Source organism: Suillus plorans (assembly GCF_016647745.1).
Source record: "Suillus plorans strain S12 chromosome Unknown HD556scaffold_4, whole genome shotgun sequence".
NCBI classification, from domain to species: Eukaryota; Fungi; Basidiomycota; class Agaricomycetes; order Boletales; family Suillaceae; genus Suillus; species Suillus plorans.
The window spans coordinates 127,763-152,836 of NW_024537388.1; the positions used below are offsets into that span (position 1 = coordinate 127,763).

Below are 25,074 nucleotides of genomic sequence, written 5' to 3' on the forward strand. Positions count from 1 at the left end.
CCATTTGAAAAGTATCACAGACAAGCCCCCCTGCAGTTCGAACGCTCATCAGCACCTCTGAGTCAGATATGTTTTTGGCGACATGACTTTGCTGGGGAATAACTACCCCGACGCTGGTGCGTGTTGGATAGAGAACCTTGGTCACACTCTTACCAGCAAGCAGTCAAACACGTTTCCTCCAGGCCTAATAACTTCTGCAATAACTTCATCTGTCGGTGTGAAGCCATGCGATAACATGTCCATAACGAGAAATATTGTCAACAAATACGAATGGAAGATATCGAACAAAAAGTGTGAACAGAAAATCGTGGTTATCCACATGCTATCACAAGCTAACTGTCCATCAATAATCATGTCCAGCAAAAACAGAATCGAAACTCACGTTGTACTTGACAGGTTGGGAGGTAAGGATGAATAAATGTTTAACATTTGACGATTGAATAATGCCAAGGGGTGAATCCTAGCGGATAAATACTGAGGTAAAAGGAAACGGACGAGACCACAAAAGACATAAATAGCTATCGACAGTCTTAGATGCGAGACAAATAAAGAATCAAACTGAGAAGAAAGAGATGTTGAACATATATAAGAGATGCAGCGAAAATTCTGAGCAGCACAGAGCATGACGAGCGTTGAGATCAGTGTGCGGTAATGTGGCGCCACAAATGGTTGTTTCTGGTTGGGCCATTGGAGAGAGAAGATTTGAACGAAACGAGGAAGCGCAATGGGGTTCCAGGCGTTTGACAGGCGTGAGGGTAGAGAAAGATCGATCCTGATTAGGAAGAGATCAAGTTGATCGCGGAATTGCTGGACATGCAGAAAGCAGACGCGCTTTGAACGTGCAGGAAAATGGAGCAGTAACGGAGAGGTCGGGTTGAGATTAATAGGCAGCCATACGAGTCGCGTCAAAAGTTTCAGAGCGGGTCATACCGACGCGACCCAATCTTTTCGCCTTTGACAGTAGCATGGTACCTTTATTGGGAGGGGGGCAGGGGCTGTCGCCGATGTCGGTCTCCTCGTCGTCTGTCTGGGTGATGTTACCGACCTCGGTCACAGTCGAAAGACCATTACGGCGTGTACGAGCAGCGTTTGCGGCAGCAAATAACTGAGGAGCACCAGCAGGCGCGGTATTCCTCTTGGATGGCTGTTGGGTCATACCAGCGACTTTCGAAGCTAGGTCACCATAAGCATACGACTTCGTGCGTCCAAATTTGCCCTTGCGAAACTGGTCTAAGTCTTCTTTGCGGGACAGTGCAAAGTTGGGGTCATCCATCGTGACATAGCCCCGAGGACGACAGCGAGTAGCACACTGTTTATAATATTCGCAGTACCCGCCTTCCAAGATGTAAACCTCCGGATAGTGAATCTTTGGGTACACGTGGTTATTCATCGCGCGATCTTTGGCACGGAGGTGTTTGGCGCTGAAGGGCATCGCAAAATTAACGTCAGGAGGGAAAATGGTGAGGCATTTCTGGCTTACAATGTTGGAGCTCTCTTTGCGCTGAATTCACAATGGAAAACCAGAATAGTCTTTTTATGAGAGTCGCCACTAACAGTTGGTTTAGGCTTCTGCACGCCAAGTAAGAATTCTTCCACGCCAGCAGTGGTGTTGATGTTGACGGCGCCGGGAACATGTCCACCGTTGTATTCATAGTCGAAGCGGCAGTCGATAACGTGGAAACTCGCAATGCGAGAATTATAGGCACCGTCGAGAAGATCATCCAACTAATGAAAATGGAATGTTAAGTGTTGTCACCAAGGCCACAGATAAAGGCAATTACAGTTTTCGGTACAATCCTCATCAAGCCATCCTCGCGCACGCGGTGACATGGCAAGATTTTGCCCAGTGTCTCGTTGTCCCCAAATCCTGGCAATCCTGCAGCCATGAATTTCGCCGAGGGACTCTCAAACATATCACGCTGGACCATAGCAGTCGCGCCAGTCAGAGGTCTGAAATCCTCTGTTCCATCGCGTCTACGGATAGCCTTGACCTGCTGTCGCTTGGCGTATGCCTGGGCAGGAGAGGACATGTCAGGGTCGTCGAAAGAAGAACCCTCATCAGATAAGTGGTCGAGGACAGTGGATGGTACCATAGAAAATGCGCGTCGTGAAGGAGGCAATTCGAGTGTTGACCGCCCCTCTGGCGAAGCATCTGAGTCAAGAGCGGGGTATGCGGATTGTGGCGAAGGGACACCGGGTTGTACCAAAGCTGAGAAGACAATACGTCGGGCTCGTTTGCTTGCGTTAGGGGGGACTCCAAGGCCCTGGAGCGCAGGTTTAGCGAAGGTGGCCATGCGATCCAACTTGTGCTGCGAAGGTGACGAAGGAGCAGGCGATGACAAAGCTTCATTATCAACACGCGAAATAGTCTCCGGAGATAAAGAACGACGCTTTTTTGCCTGCGGCCCTCCAGGGGTGTCTAAGTAGGATTGGGTCATAACCCCATAAAACAGATTGTTAAACTCAGTCACAGCAGGTGCTGCAGAAAGAGGCGGAGAAGGTAGCAGGTCCTGCTCAGAAACCTCAGGAGCAGGATCCACGTCCATGGCGTCATCAGACCCTAAAGAAATAGATGCATCCAGCGGCTACCCGTGCAGTCATATAAGCAACAAGCCTGCTGGTCTAAACTAAAAGAATCACTTACCGGAGCAAATATGTTTCCATCCATCGTCTGAGAGGTTCTTAAAGGCTTAGAGGGGGCCATCCACTCCATAGGAAGCGCGCTGCGCTGGATCCGTTTGGAGTTCGCTTGGGTGCCAGTTTTTGTGTTGACAGAGTCGTTGGAGACATTGCTGTTGCTCATGTCCTGACCGAAAATACGAGCGGCACTGGTAGATGCACGGGGGCGCGTGGTAGGCCTGTTCATCTTCTCATTCTCCTTCTGAACGGGGCGGTACGCAGGCGAGATGTCCATTGGGACATCGCAATCTTGCACAAGCGTCATTGTGTTACGTGGAGGAGAATTGAGAGACATAGTAGAAGCGAACGACAGCTCGAGGTCAGAAGACAAGAAATCATCAATATCATCATGTTTAGCACTGAGCACCTGGCCGCGTTTGCGAGAGGGAGCAAGTGGCGCGTGTAGGTATTGCGTTGAAGCCGAAGCTGCAGCCGAAGAAAGGGTGGAGAAGAAGGTCATGTCGCGAGAGATAGTAGTAGAAGGTTGGAATTGAACTCTTTTTGGAAGTTTGTTCGAATGATAATCTGTGAGTCGTTTCAAGAATGAATCAGACATGGTTGATGAGAGGTGAGTGTGAAACAAGTCAAATAATTAAGCCAATAAACAGCGTTTGAACGCCAGACGGTGATCGTACGAAGTTAGATGTTACAGGGGACAGAGTAGTGTCCAAGAAGAGAGGACATCCACAGTCCACAAATATTGATTGTAAGAAGAAACACATACTGAAGTAAGACGTGGCCCAAACAAACGGATCGTGGCCAGTAGATTTACGGAAAGTAGTGGCTGTCAACGACAAAGTCAGCGATCTAATGTGGCTTAGAGTGCGAAAAGAGATGAACAAAGAAAAACATCAATACAAAACGAGCAGCATCCACTCGGCCATAGAACTGAGTCCCGCATAAATGAGTCATAGCTCACCTTGAACGTAAGGATAGTGTTAACGGAGGAGGCCGCGCCTAGGTAGTGCGTACAGAATAAGAGTGGGTCACCGTTGCTCAATGACTATACCAACAGCTTGGCTTCAGCCAGAATATTGCTCGCAATGCAATGAACTTGAACAGAACAGAAAACGTAAGCAAACTTTGATGCGAACAATCGTAGGTCCAGCAAATTTGGATCCTGTCCTAAAACGGTCAGCGACGCGCTCAATTAAGCAGTATAACTAGGCAAGAAGCAAGAATATCGCGTGCTGGGTATGAGGTGTCCTGCCACCGTAGCTGATTCGGTCCTACGCACAATTTCGCTCTAGTGGTGTGCGCTGATGGGAGGACTCGGCAAAAGGACAATTGTTTGCCCTCTCTTTGGCGTATGTTGATATTCGTCACGTGCATTTTGTCTTTTGTTTCTTGATCAGGCTAGCTCTGAAACTTGAAATATATGCATTAATGGTAATTATGTAAAGGCGTCTACTCACCTTGTACTCACCAATATTCAAATTTCAAAGACAGATCATCTTTCTATTTCACTAATAGAGACGGTCCTGATTTCTGTAAATTTACTTGGTCCCAGCTGCACATAAATGCATCAGCGCTGAGCGCTAGCCTTCAACTATATTACAAATAATTTCAGAAAGGACGCACGACGGTCACTACGGCGCCCATAGTATGTATGTACTATGAACACATTTTGCATCTTTACACCATATGCTGATTCAGTAGTATCCAGTTCAGGATACACCCGCTCTACGATATCGACGATACCCTGACTTATGATAGTCATGTGGTTGGGACTGTCACAATCATGATATGGCCGATATGAAAGTCGGCTGCGTCCTTAGGTCACACCCATAGCACCGGGTTCCCAATCCTCCCGTTCATCTCTCCACATGCATGAATACAATCTAATATGTCACAAATCAAAGAAAAGTTAACGATACGTTCACGTAGTCATTTGATATTCAAGACTAAAATTGCGCTTTCCGTTTCATCAGAGATGGTCTTGGATTCTGTACATTCACTTGGTCCCAGCTGCATATAAATGCATCAGCGTCGCGCAGCAAAAATAAGTCCAAAGAGGACGCACGGTATAAACACAGTTTGCATTTTTGCATGTGCTTCCCAAGTAGGGTCCAATTCGGGATACACGCGCTCCACAATGTCCACGACGGCCTGAAAGACGATCTTTAATCTTGAAAGTTAGCAAGCCTGACAGGTCAGAATTCGAGTTTGCGCATACGTTGTAACCATCACTGGTTAGATGCAGCCCATCGCTGAGGTATTTTTCGCATGCCTCTTCACTTCTACCAGCGGCATCGAATATCTTTGTCCAAACGTCTGCGACGGGCACATTCTCTTTCTCACCTACTTCCTTGACAGCTTCCGCGTACGACCTCGTAGTCTCGAATACACGTGGACTGTCAGGTCTGTCCCATTGCTTCGTATTTACTGGCGGTGGAGTGATCAAGATTATACGGGTCTCAGGGGAATAGTATGCTGAAGCTGGCGATTTCACCATTTGAATGATATGGCTTAAATTTGTTTTGTATCTGTCTATCGGGACGTGCTGTGGGCTGGGAGCAGGTGCAGCGTCATTGGCGCCGTACCAAATTGTGAGTAGCTTGACCTGCGGAACGTGATGTTGCTCATGCTGTTTGGCAAAGATCTACAAATACATTCAGCACGATTTATAAAATGACAACATTGGATTTCACCTGCTCGCAAACCGGAATTGCCCAGTCCGTTTGATAACCCCCGAGGCCACGATTGATAACATCGAGCTTCCGAACGTACATTTCTATAGCTCGCAGCCTCAGATTCAAGTTCATACCAGATGTTTGTTATATGCATACCTGCAAGTAACTGTGCGAAGCCTCCTTTATCCCATCCCTGTTGAGTAAGGGAGTCACCGACGAGCATGACAACATCTTGTATATTGGCGGCCATATCTATCTAGATCTATCTTCGCCTTTCGAGGTCACCAACCGATCAGTATTTGATAGATATCCAAAGACAGTAGACATTTACCTGTGTCGCCCACCCAATCGCTCTATTGGCTTGAAATGAAGGGGTATCAGGCTGTATCATGATATGATCTTATAAACGCATCCTTGTATGCTACGGCATTCCGCATTGGGAGTCATGTGGTTTATGCCAAACTTAGTATGAAAACCATTGATCCAGCTTCAATTCTCAAATCACCACATAGCCAGTTCAACTGTAGGTCTTATGGCCCAGCCTATATTGCTTCGTGTCTCAAATTTCAAAGCCTACGTGTGGGATGTTGACGGTAGGTCATTATCGTAATCTACATTCACACTTATAATCTTGCACGAGCAGATATCAACATCCTACGATCACATCATCATATATGTGGTATCCTCACCGGGACTCTTCCACACCTGTCTTCGCAGAATATATTTTTGGGATTACCTCTTCAGCTGATGCCGGAGGAGGCTGTACTCCTCGTCGAAAATGGTCAGTCGTCTTTAAATTTATGCACCCTATTCACTAGCGGCAATCATGTGTCCAGAAATTGCCGTGTTAGTGGACGATCCCAGCGCCCATTACGCCCCGTCTCCGTCAACCCTGAAACTATGGAAAGAAGCGCGCCTCAACGATGCAAGGCAACAAATAGCTCTGACGGAAGAGAAAGGGTCCATCGAAGCTTCTAACCCTGACCGTGCCATGTCTGAAAATGCCAAGCGCAAGCGCAAAGAACGAGAAGAGCGTCGCGCACGTGAGAAGACCAATGCCGCTCCCAGAGTTCCTGTGGAAGATAGTCCATCTCCTCATCGTACATCTGAAAATCCATCACAGGCTGCCATCGGAGAACCCCTGGATAGCACTATCGTGATGCCCTCCGGATCTTACACCGTCAACATTCCTGCATCTTCATCCAAGTTGGAATGGTACGCGCCACACTCCGACGTGTCCTTAACTATCGCACGCGAAGCCGGCATATGGCTCTATCCCTCGACCCTGCAAGAGCGCGCACGCTGCGGCGTCTTTCGCGACTTGTGGGAGAAAGGGTACTACATGGGAGGGGGGATTAAATTTGGTGGCGAGTACCTGGTTTACCCTGGTATGTTCCTTTCTATTTGAGGATCTTCCCGCTCCGCCACCCACGCCTGTCCTCGAAAGCGTGTATATCTGAAATATGTGCTAACCTGCGCGATTTGTCTTATCAGGTGACCCCCTCCGTTATCATTCTCATTTTGTCGCATCGGTCATCGAGGCTCCGGATGCCGCCCTGCGCCCAATGGAAATTGTTGCTCATGGCCGTCTTGGCACAGGAACAAAGAAGGCGCATTTGCTGTGTGAATGGAATGATGAAACACAAGTTGTATCATATTTATCTGTCGAATGGGCAGGATTTGGCTGAAAACTGAATAGCATATAGAAGCAACTGTGCCTCATCTCAAAACTTCAGAATCATGTTCCTTTCGCCCCACTGATTTCATCATTATTGTCAAATGGGTATAAATTCTATTGAAATATAGGTTCGTGAAAGTTGCATACGATGTTAGCTAATGGCATATGAGTCGAAGTTGCCTGTGAGATCATGACCATAAAATCCGTCAATCCTTCTTTCGTCTCCCAGAGATAGGCGCCTTTCCATTACTCGGTAGTCTGTCTCCAAGGCTCCTTGCTTGAACAGCGGGGGGAGGCCCTCTCACTGTGCGACCGATGTTCCTTAATTCAACACCTGTCCCTTCTTCTACCTGTTCAGTAGTGTCACTTGTCGTTCTCCGGTGTCGAACACCGGCGCTGCCACCCACACTCAGCACTCTGACGATGAGATCATTCAGCCAAATGACGATGGTAAAGACCGGCATCCTAATGGGAATGAGAGGCGAGGGAAACCGCACAGTATTCGTAGACTCCGTGGAGGGTGCAGGATTGTAAGGATCCTGCGGAACGGGCCGTGCATGCATGGCCATGATGATGAACTGAATATCGATAAAAATCAGTAACAGAACTATAGGAAGGAAGGAATCCATATTATGAGACATACGGCAGGGAACATGAGTGCGAAAAATGCAGCATTCGCCAGTCCACTTCCGCACGTGCAGATCACAGCGGATGGAAAACCAAATGCGAAGTAGTATGCCCATCGTTCTTCTAGATAACGCACTCTTTGGGCCAAGGACGAATTACGCGCCACCCAGACAAACCTGAGGTACCCGTATTTCAGTGAGAGCGGCCACCTTTGGGCCATGGCAACTTACTCAAAGCAATAATATCTAAAGGAAAGTTAGAAGTGCCTCTTATCATCCAGCAGCTGATACACTGACGCATTAACCCAGCACATGAATGCAAAACTAATCCACGATCCAACAAATGGTATTGATCCCAAAGCCAACGACACGATGACAGAAGTAAGAATCATTACAGCACGGTATGCAGACGTCGCGAGCATAGTCAGCATACCGTGATAAGTAACTGGCTGCTGATGTGCTGCACGGTTCCCGTGCTGAAGAACAAAGGACCGTTTCGCGATAAGATTGCACCAGGAACTCTGAATGGAAGAAGTTGGTAAAATGATTGTGGTTCATTTCTGGCTGAAGTAAGTGCCTAAGATCAGGCTGTGGACTTACATTAAGATAGTAAGATACTCCGACAACTGGGAACAGCCAAAGGACGCGATAAAACCATCCAACATTGCGGTGAAGCCAGCTTGGGTGGTTATGCACGAGAGGTTGTAGAAGCAAGTCGAACGCGTAGATAGAGGTCAAGGACAACGAATTGAGTAGTAAGGACTTGAGAATATTTGAACGAATTTCACGATCGCTGTGAGGTTTCCAAGGAATTGTGTGTAGGATGGCAAAATACAGAGACAATAAGTGAATGGAAGGTACCTTGTAGCAGTCTTCACAACAACATCCCACCGAAAGGCTTCAAGGATACCCCTGGATGCCCATGTTAATTGCAGCTTGATCGTTTCCTGTAAAGAGAGAAATGTAGGATAAGCCGAGCGTGATAGCTGATGCTGGTGCGAGTAAGAATACGGCGATTGCATGCTACTTGACTGTCTGGACATGTCCCTCCTCGAAGTCGCGCTGTGACTGCTTGTGGCAAGCGTGAAACAACCAATTTGGTAACAAAAGTCGGAGTCTTTACTGGTATACCGGTAAATGTGCGGTCGGTCATGTACATACATCAAATGCGGATAGGCTCTCTTCCACGTCGCACCCCTAGATCTGTACCACGACCCTAATTTTTCAAATCTTAGCTTACTGTGGAACGTTGCAATAGGTTCAAATCAAGATAATCACGACAACAGGCCCACACGAAAATTGATGATTTGGTAATCGAGAGGCGGGCAGGTAGTAGGACCCAATAAATTACAATACAAATCAAATACGAGAAATAAGAAATGTGCAATCAGAGGCGTGAGGGAAAGTGCATGGAGTAGGTAGCGTAGCCATAGACTAGGTTCTACACCTTAGTGTACCGTGAGATCAGGAGAACAAGTATATCATCGATGGCGGATGGGGAGTCACCTATTTCTTGGCGGTCTGGATAAATAAGTAAGTCAAGTCACAACAATCACAGCGCATTTGAGTTAGGTGCATACCTTCTTCTTGTTCGTTGTCGAGGCGGTTGCTTTGGCTGCGGGTTTCTTTACATTGGTCTTCTTGGTGGCTGCAGTCTTTGCTTTCGCAGGCGCGCTCGTTCCAGTCACAGCCTAGAAACATTGAAAGTGAGCGGCTCACGAAATGCGCAAAATACTAGTGATCCGACCTTCTTCACGGTGCCACGCTTAGATGCTGAGGTAACCTTCTTGATAGGGGTAGGTTTCTTGCCTGCCATCGTCTTTTTTGCAGGAACTGCCTTTGCCTTAGTGGAAGTTGATGATTTCGTCGCTGAAGACTTGGTGGCAGTTTGAGTGGCAGGTTTCTTGGCGGCGGCGGCCTTGACAGTTGGTGCGGCCTTCGCTTTCACAGCTGGCTTCTTGGCCGTGCTAGACTTTGCGGTGGTAGCCTTCGTAGTGGCAGTCTTGGCGGGACGTGCCTTGGCGGCTGCCTTAGTAGCCGCCTTGGGTGCAGCCTTCGCGGGCTTGTTCTACTCTCACTACATCAATCACCATATCACGTGTTCGAGTCAGTAGGTGCACGGACCTCCTTGGATGCTGAAGTGTCAGTGGCCCTCGAGGTCTTTGGAGGCAATTTCACCCGACCAGAGGGTCCTATGCAGTAGTCATCAGTACGGGACTGTGAGAGACCTACGTAATAATTTTCTTACCCTTGGGGAGGACAAAAGTCCCCTTGTCGGCGCCAGTGGCGATGGCCTTGCTCAAATGATTCAGTTGAGCGTTGTCCATGGTGAGGTTGTATTTTTCCTCAACAAATCTATGAGATTATAAGCATCCCTCGGTCTAGTAGGAATAGCCAAACACACTTCTTGATCTGGGGACGGGAGACGCCAGCGCGAGCGTCATCAGGATTGGCAGTAATGCACTCCTATTTAGTAATGTATCATGTTAGAAAAGTTGTTCTATGCCTTCTAGCATCCTACACGATGTAAAAATGTATGACCCGAGGTCCCTGAAGTGATTAGGAGAGAAAAAATGTATGTCACCCGCAGTTGCATATCCCCCCCCCTGGGACCTGCCTTTTATAGTACCCCCTGGGTGCAGATGCCTCACCCTTTCTATGGTGCTCGACATCGGACGAAGGAGATGTATAGGAAGGAATCAAGCACGCTAGAATATTGACTGACTGACCTTGATCATATCTACCCAAGATGGGTGGGTGGGAGAGGCCCTGCTCTTCTTAGCAGCCGATTTCGTAGTAGATTTCCTTGCAGACATATTGCGAGCGATTGCAGTAAGTGCTGTCAGTGTTGTTCTTGCTGTCTGTGCTAATTGCAATGCTCAGAAGGGACCAGAGTAACCGGCGGAAACAAATGGATTGGAGATGGTAGTGGTTTGAGAGAGGGATGTGTTGAAACTCCGAGGGCGCGTTGAGCAGTCAACAAACTCAATTCGCGCGAGTCACGTGAGTCAATATTTGAGATAGGTTTATCGATCCTATTTACTCTGCATAGAGGGTGTTACTAGGTCGCCATTTTGCCTGGTGAGTGAATTTGGGTACGGTGGGGGATTTGTCTTTGAAAAAAGCAGAAAATGCAACACACAGGCGTTCAGTACATATTGATCCTTGAAAATGGCAGTTATACTCAAGAGACTGCACATATATTCACTTCGTACGCGCTGGAGCACGCGCATTAAACTGCTGCTTTCTGCAGGACTTCAATTTTTCATTTATTGGTCGGTTGGACGATTTATGGGGTAGGGAGGAAGAAGACATGTTTCTTCGTATGAGCCAGAACGCGACGCGTCCAAAAAAGGAGCGCGTCTTACGCCCTAATCGCTGCTCGGTCCCCTTTTGGAATGTGTGTTGATCGACGTCGGAACTTGCCGGTAGGTTAAAAGTATCGAGTAGGCTTACGATACTAGCATCCAACCAAATGTCTGTTACGCCAGCCCTCAGAGCAGCTGCGCGCTCGGCATACCGTGACCTACTACGAGCTTCAGCTGCTACTTTTCATGGTAAGTAATTCTGTACCTCCCTCCATGAACTATTTTACCTTGATTTGTAGGAGACGAGCCCATACAAAGAGGTTTGTACACACTCAATGTCAATGACTCCCCAACTTAGGAATACAATTCAGCATTCCGACACAACATGCGAACAGAAGCATTGTATTTGGACAGCTCCGCACAATATGACGTGAAACTGGTCGAAGAGAAAATCCAACTTGCCTGTGAGCTTGCGACCATGCTACGCAGAAATGTTGTGCAAGCTCGCAGAACACAAAACCAAGACGGAGATGATGCTTGGAGTATGTAATCGATTGGACCCATCTTGAGTCACTAAATCGTGTTTTAGACCTTCGGTTCACGAAGGACACTGAACTCGGTGAAAACGAGAGTATTAAGAATCCACCACCCATGCCTTCCAGCAGACAAGCACGGAGATTAGAGAAGGGCGGGCAAAGGTTTATCTTATCACCAAAAAATGTGCAGTGGGTCACTAAGCTAACCTATAGTGTAGAAACTGTTGCTCAGCCTAGCCCCAATTTGCCGCGCAATTTTTCCGCTCTCAGGAGGGCTCACAAAGATCGGGAGATTCCGGAGTTGCGTGAAGAGGATATCGAGGAATCATTCGTTAGAGGTGGGTGTGAAATCAAACGCGAACTGGATTGAGTTAATTGGGGTATTTACTGATCTATGATCAAGGCAGTGGTCCTGGTGGACAGTCTATCAATAAGACTCAGAATAATGTTCAACTTCTTCATAAACCCACTGGTTTTCGTGTAGCATGTCAGGAAACTCGATCACTCCAAACAAATCGCATGCTCGCCAGACGGTGGCTCCTGCAAAAGGCGTGTGTCTCTAAACATCTTGTTACGCCTACATATACAGGCTAACTAACTCATTGTTCCTATCAAACACCGGCACCTGCGATTGAATTCATTTAGCTAGATAAACTACACAACCCTGGTCTATCAAAGGGTGAACTACAACGCGCGAAGCAACAGGAAAGAGAACGCCAACGACGGAAGAAGTCGAAGAAGAAGGCGAGCGCACGAGCACAAGAGAAGCATTGCCTGGAAAGTGATGAACCCTAATACTAGGGCTAGGGTGCGCCATACATATGATGAAGTGACTGCTGCTAGATCTGTCCAAGCGCTCCCTGGTACTAGGAACTGGGATTTAGCAGCTACATAGAGTGCTATCACAACCACCAGTTAACAGGACACTAAGAAAATACTGCACCGCTGTTACGACCGATCATCGGTCGCGGTATTTGCTGCGACGTTTTAGATGTTACTATGTACTACTGAGTATGTCGCAGTACCTTGTCGCGGTCGTCGCGGGCACAATGTCGCAATATAAGTTCGCAATGACTACGATAGATACCATGCACATATATCAGTCAACTTGAAATGTTGGTACTTTTTCGATATCACCAACTCAAGCTGGTCTTTTGTTATCGATGGCTTGAGTGATTTGTGTCGTCCCGCGTCAGATATTAATGTCATTCAGCGTTCCCTTGATCCTCGAAATTATCCACCGATAGCCACTCGCCAGGACCTCAGGCCTCCGAGTCAGAAGCGACAGGCAACAAAATCCCATCGAGGACCGAGAGAGCGAAGAAATGTGGCACTGACCGTCTTGAGATGATGCCCGCGACTGCAGTCACTCGTTTGGAAAAAAAGAAAATAACATTGTATGGGGAGAAATCAGACTATATACAATGTAACATGGAAGATTGTTTAGCGACAAGGAAGTGCCACAGTCGAACAAAACATGGGAGACCTGACTTTGCAGCAGTACTAAATGCGGCGGCGCTGCGGAATAGTCCGGTGTGAACAGTCCTCTCAGCAACCTGAGCTCCCAGTATACCTCTCACCATATTACGCATCTTACCTACCTGCAAGGCTATAGTTGGCCTCCCGAAGACTTTCTTGTATCTGGAACTTACTAGTGTCGAGAGAATTTAATTTTTGTCGATATGTCATCTTCTGCTCAAGGGCTTTACTCACTGGCCACTCTCATCAAACGGTGTGCATCGTTAATGTGTAGAAGCCAGTTCTACGGGAGCTGACATCAATGGGTAATTAGGCTTGAAGCAATCACATCGCGTCTCGAAGACGTAGAAGATTCCAGGAGTGCAGGACATCTCAAACGACAGAGTACCAGCACTGTTACTAGCGCAGCGGTTGCTGAAACTCTATCGGCTTCGGCATCCCCGCCGCCACCACCTGCGATTGAGGCGCCAGTAGCAGTGCCACGGGCAGTCACCGCATACGATGAGATTGTTGTAGAGGGGAAGCTTAAACCCTTTCTGGAGATCAATCAAGCCATTGCGCCTCCTCCACTAAATGAGCAGGTCAATATTATGCTTTCGCGATTTTTGTTACACTTTACACTGAAGATATGCATCTCTCAGGTTGTTCTATTTGCCAAAGTACTTGCTACCCTGCGGTCTGTACTTCACCAGGCGGCAACATGCAGAAAGCCCGACCAGAAGGCATTAGCCGAAATCCTTTCGCCACTCCAAGCAAGCATTGAAGCCGTGACTCGTGCTAAAGAGGCTGCCAGAAAGGAGCGGGACTGGTTCAATCACTTCACTGTCATCGCAGATGGAACTGCTTTTGTCGGATGGGTCACTGTGGTATGATCTTGACGGGTCAACATACCTTTTGAATGACAACGGCCTGCAGGAACCCAAACCGGGACCATACGTGAATGAGATCAAGGAAAGTACCGCGTACTATGCGAACAGGATACTCAAGGATTTCAAAGAAAAGTACGACCGACATCTTATTGGAATGGTCTGAGTTGACGTCCATTCTAGGGACCCAAGGCACGCGGAGTGGGTTCGCGCATTCAATGGGGTTCTTGATGGAATGAAGCGCTATGTTGTGGAATTGCACACCACTGGTCTTGTTTGGAACGCCAGCGTGAGTATCTGTTTATTATTGAATTACAAACTATCATAGACCACTTCCTGCAGGGTATCCCGGTTTCAGAGTACAAATCGTCCCGTTCACAGCCAGTCAGTGGTCCGCCGCCGCCACCACCTCCACCACCTCCACCTCACGCAGGATCAACATCCCCCCCGACAGCATCTGCTGGTGGGGTTGCTGCTGTGTTTGCGGACTTGAATCGCGGCGCGGACGTAACAAGGGGGCTACGTAAAGTCGACAAAAGCGAGATGACGCACAAGAATCCTGCCCTGCGGGCTGGAAACGTCGTCCCTGCAAGTAGCGGCGCGGGCGAGTTATCTTGCGCTTCTTACATCAAATTGTTCTTATTATGCGAATAGGTGCTAAGAAACCCGTTAAACCAACCAAACCCCAGGCTTTGATGGGAAAGAAGCCTGCCAAATTTGCACTGGAGGGCAATAAATGGATCATTGTAAGCATCTCGTTTCAAATGAAGTAACTCGTCTGATGAGTTATGCAGGAATATCAAGAAAATGAATCCGCTTTGGAGGTCGCCAATGCAGATATTACCCAAGTGATCAACCTCTTTGCTTGCAAGAACACGACTGTCATCATCAAGGGGAAGGTCAACGCCGTCACCTTGGGTCAGTGTCTGCTGGTTTGATCCAACAGTATTTTTACTCAAAAGTCTATGACAGTTAATTGCACGAAGACCTCCGTACTAGTCGAATCTGTGGTTTCTTCTGTCTCTATCACGAAGTCTCCATCGTTTGCCCTGCAAATTACAGGGGTGGCACCTACTATCCAGATTGACTCGACAGACTCTGGGCAGATTTATCTCTCGAAGCAGTGTCTTGGTGTAGAGATTACTACAGCGAAATGCAGTGCAGTCAATGTCAGCTTACCAGTCGAAGGAGAGGAAGATGGTGTTTTTGAAGAGCAGGCCGTGCCCGAGATGCTGAAGACAGTGGTACAGAATGGCAAATTGGTCACAACAATTGTGGAACACGCCGGCTAACATACAGATTACTCATATCTCTACCTACCTATAGCTAACTGTGTGCAATTGCAATTAATTTCCGAGACTATATAGAATACGGGTTCACAGAAGTTGACACTAAAGAGACTAGTAGAGTAGGTACTAGGTATCCAGTACTGCCATGACGTTAGCCTGGCACTGCCATGTCACGGTGTGTTCAAATCCATACGTCTAGCATTGGTACAATCACCCGCCACCAAACGACCTGACTCTCGCGTAGCATGGACACCGTGGGCTGGCGTGCTCAACGCAGAGCCCGTAAGGTGAGTAATAGTTCATGCCCTAGAAGCGATTTATACAAGAATCTGGCGCTACACAGGAAGCGCATCATTTTTCTGAGATTCAGAGAGGGCCAGACGGGAGATATCTACCTGTAGAAGAGATTGATCCACTTCCTGATGCGAGCGGGCGTGCTCATGCTGGTAGCTTTGGTATACCACGCTCGTCATCCCCGACTCCTGGTGCACTGCCTGTTCCCCCAAAATATTTCACCGACAAGCCTGTCCAAAATGCTTCTGCTAGTCATTCTATTGAGCAGTTGGCATCTGGTAGCTCCGGCGTCTCCTTGGCCTACATGCCTGCAGTGGAACGCTCTAGAGCACAGAGGCTTCCCAGAATGGAACCCCACCTTCAGTTGATGGTCGGGCCCCTTTTGCGATACGACACAGTTGACGAAAATGGTCTTTGGCGAGGTGCAGCTCTTATCGTCAGTAAGTTTTCACTTGCGCCTGTGACAGGTCAATCAAGCATTTTAACTACATCATTTTTAGCCGCAGATTCAGGATCATTCTATGAACCATTTCCAGTCTTAACATATCAGTGGGACCCTGAGGAGATTGCCCGACCTTCTCCGAGCATGCAGGGTTCTTATGACCTTGGCCCACACCCCGCGGATCCTCACGCTACTGCAATGGCTGGACCATCAGCTCAGTTGCCTGACATGAACGAGGCATACTTCGGTGACTACAAGGGAAAAGGAAACACGAGGGACGATCAGACTCAGCATGTGACCGGTCAGGAGATTTACGTCTATTCAGGGAATGGTGGGTGAGTGCAACCGACTAATACAATATTAAGGGATCTTTGAACCCAGACATATATATATCAGCACTTTTACGTTTTGGCGTTTCCCAATCCAGATACAACTTGGAATCAATGAAATCTGCATCAAGTATCGCATCAATGGTGGCATGCAATTGGCCTTCTTCGTGCCTGCCCATCATCAAAACATGCGGTGGGCAGCCCACTCGGTAATGTTAACACAACCTGTTCGCTGCATATTTTCTTATTTCTTCTTAGTGTAATGGTTTCAGCGCTGGTGTGAATCCGGACGACTTCAGAGGACCAGGGTTCAAGAGTGGTTATGACCCTATGTGGATTGATCTTTTGCAGAAGCATGTCGAACGACCATTTCATGTCCTCGTGGGAGGAGGCGATCAGCTATACTGCGACCGGTATGCGTCTATGCACCTCTGCCGTCCTAAATAGTCACGCTTCTTTGCTAGGTTGACTCGAGAGCCCGAAATACAAGAGTGGATTTTAGCAAAGCCTTCCACGAAGAAAAATTTCCCTTTGACTGGTGAAATTGTCTCATGCGTTGATCGTTTCTTCTTCAATCACTACTGCAGCTCCTTCAGGATGGGGGCGTTTGCGAGGGCGAACAGCTCGATGTGCGTAAGCCAGATAATCATATATACCCCCTGTTACTCACTATCAATTTCTCCTGTCCTTGAAGTCCAATGTTGAATATGTGTGGTAAAATATGCGAATTTGATATCAATGATAACATACTCATGTGGCATCTGCAGATGACCACGGTAAGCCAGTGATGTATGCAACGGTCACTTTTTGACCAATGCACATTTATAGATTTGGTGCGTACTATTACGCTCTATTTCCTTGTCACTGATCAATCTCGCGCGTTTCAAGATCGACGGGTTCGGGAGTTGTACGTGACTTAAAGCTTGTTAATCGATCCTCGATCATGACCCTGTTGTCCTACAGATCCTGAAGAGCTTCAACACTCTCCCGTGTTCAAGCAGTGAGTAGCTTTCCTATATCGGAAGAATCACTCGTTCATGACATCTTTAGTATCGGAGTGCGAGGCTACTTTTTCTATTTGCTTTTTCAATGCTTTATCAATCGTGCGTCGCGGATTGGAATAGATCTCTCATAGACTGACCTCATCGCCGTAGCTCTGCATGATCACTTGGATGATAGAGCAGGGAAGCACATGTTCAAGTCACTTATTTTGGGGGCTCAAGGTCCCTATGTTGGTTTACCATCACATTCATTTTTGTCTTACCTGGGGCCCGATGTACACATTCTGATGCTGGACTGTCGGTAAGTGATTACTACATCACAGTCTGGAGGCATATATGCTAATGCATGACCGCCACAAGCGCGGAGAGAAAAAGGAACCAGGTCTGCAGCGAGTTCGAGTACCAAAAGGCTTTCGAACGAATCAGGTATTTACCTTCGGACGTAAAACATCTCGTTGTGCAACTTGGTGCGGCCTTCAATGAGATCACGGCATCACTTTTGTTTCATATTGATCCACAGGCATCCCTATTGCATATCCGCGAATGGTTTTCCTGGAAGCTGCACTAGACTCCAAGTTGAATCCTTTGATTGCCCTTGGACGCAGCGGAACCGCAGCATTCAGTAGTTTTGTGAACAAATTCAACGCGGACGCTGAGTTGCTGGATGATTTGGTATGCCATTTTCTCACGACGCGGTGTTATTAATGTAGCTGATAGTCTGGGCAGAATGACCACTGGACCGCGAAGTGTCACAAGGTTCGAAAACAATGTCATGTGTAGCTCCAACTTAACAAAGATATGCCTTCCAGAAAGAGCGCAACTGGTTCATTCAACAGATGCAAGGAATAGCAAGGATGAAAAGTTTGCGTATTTCGTTTCTTTCTGGCGACGTACACTGCGCAGCTGTAGGGGTTCTTAAGACGCTGGTCCGCAGCAACGGAGGAAAGAACAACCGGACGATAGATGTTCCGCCTGAAACCGATTATAGATACATGATCAACGTGGTGACAAGTATGTTCTGTCTACTCCCTCTTAAACTCCGAGCTTCAATCCTGTTTCAGGTGCAATCGTCAACACACCGTAAGTGATGCTGCCATCTATTGTATGTGATGAAGCGTGTTGAGCCAGTTGAAGGCCTCCGAATGGAGTGATCGCTATGGTATCTACTTTGGCGACTAAGACTCACAGGACGCTGCATCATGCGGAAACTGATGAAGCCATGGTGTGTCTCGAATCCTAGAAATGATTTGCAGCAATTTCACGCGATAATTCCCGTAGCTTCCTATTTTCACGAAGGAACCAAATGGCAACCATCGCCTCCAAAACAAGTATATAATGGGACGACGGAATTGGTGTGCGGTCTCGTGCGATCCTGAGACACAGGAGTTGGAGTTCGACATCCGCGTCGAGATGGAGAAAGGGGTCGGCGTCAGCTTTGGGTAAGCGTATAATCTGTTCTGGTGTGTATTGGAAATATTCACCATCGCGACACCTTAGATATCCAGTCCGAAGTCCTCCCCCCAAGTGGTTTCCTGGAACGTGACACTTGTGTTTTTTATGACCCCGTCTTGTACTGATTGTTTCTTACCTGGACTGTATCATTAATTTATAATCTCCTCGATCTGTTTTATTTTTAATAAAGTCGCGGTATAATACGCACAATATTCCTACAGTGCCTGCGACTTCCCAAGCACGAACGAGAGACTCATTAGGTGATTCTGAAGAACCGAAATTGGCGGGGAATGACAACTTGAAACACTGCATCGGATGTGCATATATATCGAACTTACTACTCCTCCTGCCGGTGACATGTCAAGCTTAAGACTAGCGGCAATTCCTAATTTATCCATACAAAGCTGGCACTGAAACACAGATTGGCCGATGTGCCGATGCCGCGCATCTGAGTGACTACTCCTCGTCACGCCAGGTCCGAGTCGTGCTCAGGAAAGCAACGTATATCAACTTTACGCCAGCCGCGGGTCCATCTTCTGCGACGCTTCAGTAGCACGCCTCTGCGCCTTCAACTCGCACATCCATCAAGTTCACCCAGTGAAAGATATCCTCTCACAAGACTGGGTAGAAACAATTCAAGCATGAGCGAGACAGACGTTAACCCTGTTCTCGACCGTGCAAGGGAACAGCACAAGTGTAAAAAGAAAAATCTCGGTGACGATGAGCATGAGGATGATAAACGCAGTGTGTCAATTCCCTTTACCACCCCATGTTGGTTTTTAGCGTCTCATTATAATACATATCAAAGTATCACCACCATTCTCGCTATCACGAGAAGGCAACTCACCTATCCAAATCAGACCTCTTGTCTCAACTTCAGCTGCCTCGTTCTATTCTGTCCCAGACTGTCCATTAAAGTCATTTGGGTCTGAGGGCGAAGAACAGACAATGCCCTCTTCCAGTCATGAAACGCCACCGCTGACCAGTTCCGCCTCTCAGGATGGTCCTGAGGTAGAGACACACCAAGCAGATGTTACTCCCGTGCGACTGGATGAGGATAGTTTCGCTCATCTGAACTACACCGCGATGAAGATTCCAAGACCTCCCGGAGCGTGGACTGCCGCTACGCCTGTCCTACTCAAACACGATCCGAAGGTGACATTGCCACCTCCAGTCTCCTCTGGATTGATTCTGACTCCATCATCAACATTACGGACGTCTCTGTCTCGAGCTAACTCTAGACTCGAGCGACGCTCAAAGCCTGAGGCCCCGGCAGGTAATGGCCTCTTCACGCCAGTACATCCTGTGCCACGTACTGAAACTCTTCATGTGCGCACCCCAGCACCCCCAGGCGCGACCACAACTCAGATTTGGTCTAACGGGCCATCCAACTCTGGTTCTATCAGAACAAAAAAGAATATTCTCAAAGTGCGCTTTGATGTAACGGATTCAGAGGCGTCAACTGTTGAAGTTGAACAGCAAGTACCACCTGTAACCGACATGCGCATACCTGCGCCCGACTCTCTACCCAATGGTCATGCATCACGGTCGTGGAACATCCTCCAAACAAGAATTAACATTAACCGTTCTTCTCAAGGTGAATCCGTAGACGATTCGGTGTTAGCTAGGCCTGTAACTCCTGAACGCCACATGATACCCGCTTCTCGTACCAACGCACCATCATCACGTCCACATAGAAGAGCCTTCAGCGTGAAGCTCGTGGATGCATTCGGTCGAGAAAGGATTGACGAACTTCCTATACCGATTGTGAACGGGCGTGCAGACGCGGAAGACGTAATCCGTGCTTTGCCATCAGCTAAAACTCGTACTCCTCGTGTCTCAAGCAAAAATAAAATTTGCGTTATCGATGCAACGGGGGAGAAAGTTCATGAAGATGTCCCTGAACGCTCATCAGTCCTACATCGTGATCCACCTATTTGTCGCACTGCGGCCCTAGCTCAAATACGGCAAACGCTCCAAGAATGGGCTAGTGGGCTGAGTGATGAAGATAGGTAATATTGTAAGCGTGAGGCTTCGCAAACAAAGGCTGATTGATAGGAACTGTAGACCTCCTGATAATCTCGCATTGAAGCCGAGCTACTCAAAAGAACTCGAAGAACGTTCAAGGGCAGCGCGGCGTTCTCGGAATCAATTGGCTCGGACCCTTCGTATCGAATCGGTGAAAGAGTGTGAGCGTGACTTGATGCACAAATATACCAAGGGAGCCGAAGACCGAAGCGGGCTTTTGGTAAGACAAAGACATTTGATATGATCCCATCTTATCATTCTCGCAACTAGCCGACTATCACTGGTGAAAATAGTTATTTCCATCGCCGTGATCTGGTTTGGGTGGGAGTTCTGTTACAGATCGTGTTCGTCCTTGCCATGTGGCGGTGGGTTTCTCCATTTCATATGGAAGTTTCCTCACTGATCTGAGGAATGTCTGCATAGGTTTGCACACGTCCAAGCTGGCCATCTCTTTTGCGCCACCTATTATGATCCTCTATATCCAGGCTTGACCCCTCGCATCGGTGGACGTACTTAGGAGAGGTGGGCTGAACGCCCTACATATGCAGAAACATGGCCACCTACATGATTGTGTCGTCAACGTCACTTAGACTACCTCGTGATGCTTGCAGCTCTGGGAGTACTTTCCCACTCTGGACATCAGAGTGGATTGCTTTTGCGCCATGCAACACAATCTATTTGTGGAAAAGGGGTTGGTTTGAAATCTGCGAGTTCGTAGCATTGCTCTCCACCGCTGGTTCATTGAAATCTGATTTGTGAACTACTTTGCCAGCCACTGCGTCCCCTGAGTCCCATATCCCGCTTGGTTTCATCCTAATCGCAACTTGGACAGTTGGATTGTGTTGAAAATTTTTATACGCGACAACCCGCCAAGGTTCCACACCCTCTAACGTGGCTCAGTGACGACCATTTCGGACCAATTCAAAGTATATTGCGCTCTCGCGAGCCAAGAAGGTCACTGCCTCTGCATGTTTCACATTTACTCTCGTCCTTCACCTGCTATCTGATTACCCATGTAAAGTTATATACATCAATATATACTACAGTAGATCTTCTAGGTCAATGTCCATGACGGAAGAACTATTATTTTGCGTCCGTGATTTGCGGTAAGGGCTTGCGGCATCCCTGAACACTTCGTCGTCATCGTCGTCATCGTCATCGTGATGATCGACGTCTGGCGCGAATCCATCGTGTTGCTCTTCTTCATCTCCCTCTACGACCTCAGAGTTGTACCCACTCTCCGCCTCTGGGACGTGATTGAAATCGCCACTTGACGCAGCTGTTGGTGCAGGGGAGTGTATCTGATCCATTCCACGCTCTATCGCTTGCGGTGTAGACGCGATCAAGACAGACGACCCGAGACGGTCATCACTGGGGGCTGCGGGTTCCGTCGTGGAGCCGTGGGCACTTACAACTGAAGATCCTCGCAGCTCTGCGTTTTTCTTTGCTCTCTTCCGAGCTTCAGTTTGCTGTCTACTTTTTTCCCTCTGTGCTTTCTTCTGTGCCTCGGTTTTCTCGACCTCTGTTCTTTTGGCCGCATCCAATGCAGCCTCTTCTTCTTCTTGATCGTCCAGATCCCACTGTTCCTTCATGAATTCCGGGTACCGCTCGCAAATAGGACGCCAAGTCTGAGTTTGATTTGCATTATGATCAGTGTCCTTGAGCACACTATCTATGTCAGGGGGAGGCGGAAAGTCGAAATTTGGGCCTGGATTCAAGCGCACGCGGGCATAGTTGAACAAGGAAATGAATGGGTAATACCCCAGTGTTCCGTCATCAAAAGGGTTTTCTTTATGTTCTCGAGGGGCTCCTTCACGCGCTCGTTTCTTGTCTTTTTCCTTCTTCCTCGACGCAGGCGTCGTGCGCAAAGGCAGGTAATCGAATAGGTCTTCGAACGCAATGCCTTGGCATTCACCATTGACGAAGAACGCAATGTAAGAGTCTGGCAAGGTTGGTAGAGGGCGGAGAATAGGGGCTTCTAATACCTGTCCAGGACGTACGCCTCGCTCTGGGAGGTTTTTTGTTGATGCAGCTTTCTTGTTTGAAGAGGCGGATGGGAGTGATGCCGTATTACTTGATTTATTGGAGAAGTCCATAAGAGCGGTCATCTCTTTGATCTGAGGATACTCGAGACTTTCGAAATACTCCTGGCCCTTGAACTCAATAGGGATGCGTTCACGTCGAATATGTGCGGGGTCGTGATTGTCACCGGGATCGGGTTTGCGTCGAGATGGAAGGGATATGTACATGCCAATAACATCCCCGCTACGGAAGGAACAACCATAAGGGCGAGGACGCGATAGATAGACCTTATCACCATTGTTGTCACGATAACCATACGAATATGCATCTAAGCCAACTGGACCATTCAAAGGTGCTTCTCGTCGCGCCCAGCCAAGTCGGACATGACTTCCCTGACGCATGTTAATATCTGGGGCATGAGTAGAGCGATCTCCTCCACCATCCTCGACGCGAACCTCCATATACCACTTGCCCTCACGGACGGGTGCATTACATCGCGCACTCCTGAACCCTCTTTCCCCAATTAACCCCATGCCATCAGGAGTGACCTTCACGAAGGAGCTGCGATCCTCCCAGCTAACTCTGTAGCTTGTGGGCAGACTTTCGATTGTTCGACATGGGAGGGCGGATCCAGGGGGCGAAACACCTGCTGGGACGTATCTGAAGGCCATACGGTTCATAGCAAGCTGTTCTGTGGTGTGATACGCTACAGAAGTATCCATGAATGTAGGGAACCGCGATATTGTAAGACGAGGACGAGAGAAAAAGTCATTTCGGGTGGGTAGAGCAACATTGGCTGCTATGCTTGGGTTGTTTGGATCATTGGGTGCAGGAGATGCTTCAGGATGGGACGCGACCTTGCGTTTCTTTGAAGGAACCAACAGAGGAGTGGATGGCCTTGAACCACTTGGTCCGTCTACTATGCTCGAGCTTGAGTCTGCAGCTACCATTGCTCGGCTGAAAGCAAGTTAAGTTGCAACAACAAAGTGTCTGTCCGGATTTGGTCGAGTTTGTCATTATTTCCGTTTCGGTCAAGTCACACGGTCATTCTACTGGTACTCCGAGTCTGAGTCCTAGTACCACTGTTGGTCCACAACTCAGTAGAAGACCCAGGATGACTGCCCTCAGGTATGAATGGCCGAGCCACTTATTGATTCAGGATCTCAATCGTTTACAGGCGAATTCAAAAGGTGCCCTTCCTCTCTTTCGTGAGGATGCCATGAACTTGACCTTCGCGCCCCTGGATGATGTCTAGGAGCTCCAAGATATCACAAACAGACCACTCGATGTGTGTAACCCGTGGCACAGCAGATGTAGCTTTATCTGACTAGCGCTATTTAGGGGATAACAGTCGAACCAGAAGCGGATAACTTACTCGTTTGGAAGTGTTCAGTGAAGGGCTCTGTAAGTATCATTAGTAGCATTTAATTTCCCTCTCTTCCATTCACATCTCTGCGCATCAAGCCAGATGGCCCATATAAAACTGGGACATTTCACTTCAAGATCGAGCTCCCGACGAATTTTCCATTCAAGGCGCCGAATGTGAGTTATCAACCTTTATCTTCTATGCCGTTGCATATCCATCCATCCGAGTCGAACCCCGAAACGTTCCACTATGCTCATCAGTTCGATTGAGTTTCTAACCTTCATAGCTCTTACTTCGTTTTCGTGTCATTTACGCGGGGGTTCATCCACGGCATCACTAGGTCACATTCTTAACTAAGATTTACCATCCCGGCATCAACGAAGAGGGCCACATTTGCGTCCCCATTCTTCGTGATGAGGTGAGGCCAACGTTTTCTTCACCCACAGGGATAGTGTAATTAAGCTCTATTCGACTTGTCAAGTGGAAGCCATCAGTAACACTATCAACAGGTAAAACTTAGCTCGTGATTCTTTCGGGCTGATAGATCCATGCTTTATTTGTAGTGCTGGCGGTAATTCAAGAGAAAGTGAATAATCCAAGCCCGGACGATCCGTTCGAGCCTGAAATCGCTGCAGTGAGATTTTGGTCTTGGCCGTAATTGATGTGGACCCCTAACCGTTATGATTTTCAGTTATTGAAGAACGACAAAGCAAAGTTCCTGGCTACGGCAAAGGAGTACACGAAGAAGTAAGTGGCGTCTTACCCTGTTTCATAAAGGGCTTCTTCCGTGTAATATGAGGTATACTTACTGGCGTCAGGTACGCAATGTAGGCTCGGATGGTAGCAAACCGCTTCCCGCGACAGCTCTGAGTTATTCTGATGTAGTATGGGGACTCAGTAGAAGATAAAGGGGTTGTCATAAATGAATTTCGGTATCCTGCGGGCGTCACTGACATGATGCCCGCGTGTGTATTATTTACATACTTAAAGCCAGTTTGCTTCACTTCGTGTGAGCTCAGAGCTGGGCGAAGGGAGTTAGATCTGTG

At 47.9% G+C, this 25,074-nt stretch overlaps 11 protein-coding genes across 11 annotated transcripts; 6 read left to right on the forward strand and 5 right to left on the reverse strand.

The window, feature by feature from the left end:
* Window positions 1–880: 880 nt before the first annotated feature.
* Window positions 881–3,235, reverse strand: HD556DRAFT_1226561 (uncharacterized protein; the record flags this gene model as incomplete). The annotated part of the gene is made up of 4 exons (XM_041297086.1): window positions 881–1,421; window positions 1,481–1,725; window positions 1,782–2,585; window positions 2,645–3,235. 4 exons carry the CDS (start codon window positions 3,233–3,235, stop codon window positions 881–883), a joined length of 2,181 nt encoding a protein of 726 aa, XP_041165920.1.
* Window positions 3,236–4,093: 858 nt separating this feature from the next.
* Window positions 4,094–5,730, reverse strand: HD556DRAFT_1328908 (SGNH hydrolase-type esterase domain-containing protein). The gene is made up of 7 exons (XM_041301632.1): window positions 5,644–5,730; window positions 5,469–5,584; window positions 5,331–5,413; window positions 4,856–5,281; window positions 4,703–4,800; window positions 4,346–4,647; window positions 4,094–4,286 (listed from the first exon to the last, which is right to left on the reverse strand). Exons 2-6 carry the CDS (start codon window positions 5,560–5,562, stop codon window positions 4,584–4,586), a joined length of 765 nt encoding a protein of 254 aa, XP_041165921.1. The 5' UTR covers window positions 5,563–5,584; window positions 5,644–5,730; the 3' UTR covers window positions 4,094–4,286; window positions 4,346–4,583.
* Window positions 5,731–7,080, forward strand: HD556DRAFT_1328913 (tRNA-intron endonuclease catalytic domain-like protein). The gene is made up of 4 exons (XM_041301633.1): window positions 5,731–5,905; window positions 5,956–6,093; window positions 6,149–6,700; window positions 6,807–7,080. The coding sequence occupies exons 1-4, from the start codon at window positions 5,845–5,847 to the stop codon at window positions 6,998–7,000; spliced, it is 945 nt and encodes a 314-aa protein (XP_041165922.1). The 5' UTR covers window positions 5,731–5,844; the 3' UTR covers window positions 7,001–7,080.
* On the reverse strand, window positions 7,081–8,704 carry HD556DRAFT_1328919 (etoposide-induced protein 2.4-domain-containing protein). Its single transcript, XM_041301634.1, has 6 exons — window positions 8,478–8,704; window positions 8,217–8,409; window positions 7,914–8,137; window positions 7,848–7,862; window positions 7,634–7,793; window positions 7,081–7,568 (listed from the first exon to the last, which is right to left on the reverse strand). Exons 1-6 carry the CDS (start codon window positions 8,657–8,659, stop codon window positions 7,197–7,199), a joined length of 1,146 nt encoding a protein of 381 aa, XP_041165923.1. The 5' UTR covers window positions 8,660–8,704; the 3' UTR covers window positions 7,081–7,196.
* A 165-nt stretch (window positions 8,705–8,869) lies between these two features.
* Window positions 8,870–10,559, reverse strand: HD556DRAFT_1328922 (uncharacterized protein). The gene is made up of 8 exons (XM_041301635.1): window positions 10,346–10,559; window positions 10,021–10,082; window positions 9,865–9,971; window positions 9,741–9,808; window positions 9,364–9,684; window positions 9,197–9,307; window positions 9,123–9,137; window positions 8,870–9,063 (listed from the first exon to the last, which is right to left on the reverse strand). The coding sequence occupies exons 1-7, from the start codon at window positions 10,430–10,432 to the stop codon at window positions 9,123–9,125; spliced, it is 771 nt and encodes a 256-aa protein (XP_041165924.1). The 5' UTR covers window positions 10,433–10,559; the 3' UTR covers window positions 8,870–9,063.
* A 532-nt stretch (window positions 10,560–11,091) lies between these two features.
* On the forward strand, window positions 11,092–12,255 carry HD556DRAFT_1227134 (RF-1 domain-containing protein; the record flags this gene model as incomplete). The annotated part of the gene is made up of 7 exons (XM_041297137.1): window positions 11,092–11,173; window positions 11,224–11,244; window positions 11,296–11,466; window positions 11,514–11,622; window positions 11,674–11,802; window positions 11,868–12,013; window positions 12,110–12,255. 7 exons carry the CDS (start codon window positions 11,092–11,094, stop codon window positions 12,253–12,255), a joined length of 804 nt encoding a protein of 267 aa, XP_041165925.1.
* An 887-nt stretch (window positions 12,256–13,142) lies between these two features.
* On the forward strand, window positions 13,143–15,097 carry HD556DRAFT_1226793 (adenylate cyclase associated N terminal-domain-containing protein; the record flags this gene model as incomplete). The annotated part of the gene is made up of 9 exons (XM_041297111.1): window positions 13,143–13,192; window positions 13,253–13,520; window positions 13,581–13,802; window positions 13,855–13,940; window positions 13,989–14,094; window positions 14,148–14,397; window positions 14,460–14,551; window positions 14,600–14,723; window positions 14,778–15,097. The coding sequence occupies 9 exons, from the start codon at window positions 13,143–13,145 to the stop codon at window positions 15,095–15,097; spliced, it is 1,518 nt and encodes a 505-aa protein (XP_041165926.1).
* A 242-nt stretch (window positions 15,098–15,339) lies between these two features.
* HD556DRAFT_1437342 (uncharacterized protein) lies at window positions 15,340–18,703 on the forward strand (the record flags this gene model as incomplete). Its single annotated transcript, XM_041305692.1, has 19 exons — window positions 15,340–15,381; window positions 15,438–15,828; window positions 15,889–16,165; window positions 16,227–16,368; window positions 16,418–16,572; window positions 16,624–16,788; window positions 16,854–16,935; window positions 16,988–17,066; window positions 17,123–17,159; window positions 17,210–17,262; window positions 17,314–17,461; window positions 17,521–17,627; window positions 17,681–17,832; window positions 17,887–17,916; window positions 17,970–18,171; window positions 18,222–18,240; window positions 18,295–18,382; window positions 18,439–18,599; window positions 18,658–18,703. The coding sequence occupies 19 exons, from the start codon at window positions 15,340–15,342 to the stop codon at window positions 18,701–18,703; spliced, it is 2,376 nt and encodes a 791-aa protein (XP_041165927.1).
* Window positions 18,704–19,285: 582 nt separating this feature from the next.
* On the forward strand, window positions 19,286–21,401 carry HD556DRAFT_592934 (uncharacterized protein). Its single transcript, XM_041311037.1, has 4 exons — window positions 19,286–20,624; window positions 20,680–20,860; window positions 20,911–21,005; window positions 21,064–21,401. The coding sequence occupies exons 1-4, from the start codon at window positions 19,561–19,563 to the stop codon at window positions 21,155–21,157; spliced, it is 1,434 nt and encodes a 477-aa protein (XP_041165928.1). The 5' UTR covers window positions 19,286–19,560; the 3' UTR covers window positions 21,158–21,401.
* On the reverse strand, window positions 21,395–23,667 carry HD556DRAFT_592860 (uncharacterized protein). The gene has a single exon (XM_041311036.1). The coding sequence runs from the start codon at window positions 23,610–23,612 to the stop codon at window positions 21,681–21,683; it is 1,932 nt and encodes a 643-aa protein (XP_041165929.1). The 5' UTR covers window positions 23,613–23,667; the 3' UTR covers window positions 21,395–21,680.
* A 242-nt stretch (window positions 23,668–23,909) lies between these two features.
* Window positions 23,910–24,859, forward strand: HD556DRAFT_1429216 (ubiquitin-conjugating enzyme/RWD-like protein; the record flags this gene model as incomplete). Its single annotated transcript, XM_041304794.1, has 8 exons — window positions 23,910–23,975; window positions 24,004–24,070; window positions 24,131–24,204; window positions 24,369–24,446; window positions 24,510–24,537; window positions 24,592–24,662; window positions 24,720–24,775; window positions 24,847–24,859. 8 exons carry the CDS (start codon window positions 23,910–23,912, stop codon window positions 24,857–24,859), a joined length of 453 nt encoding a protein of 150 aa, XP_041165930.1.
* Between the last annotated feature and the right edge of the window lie 215 nt (window positions 24,860–25,074).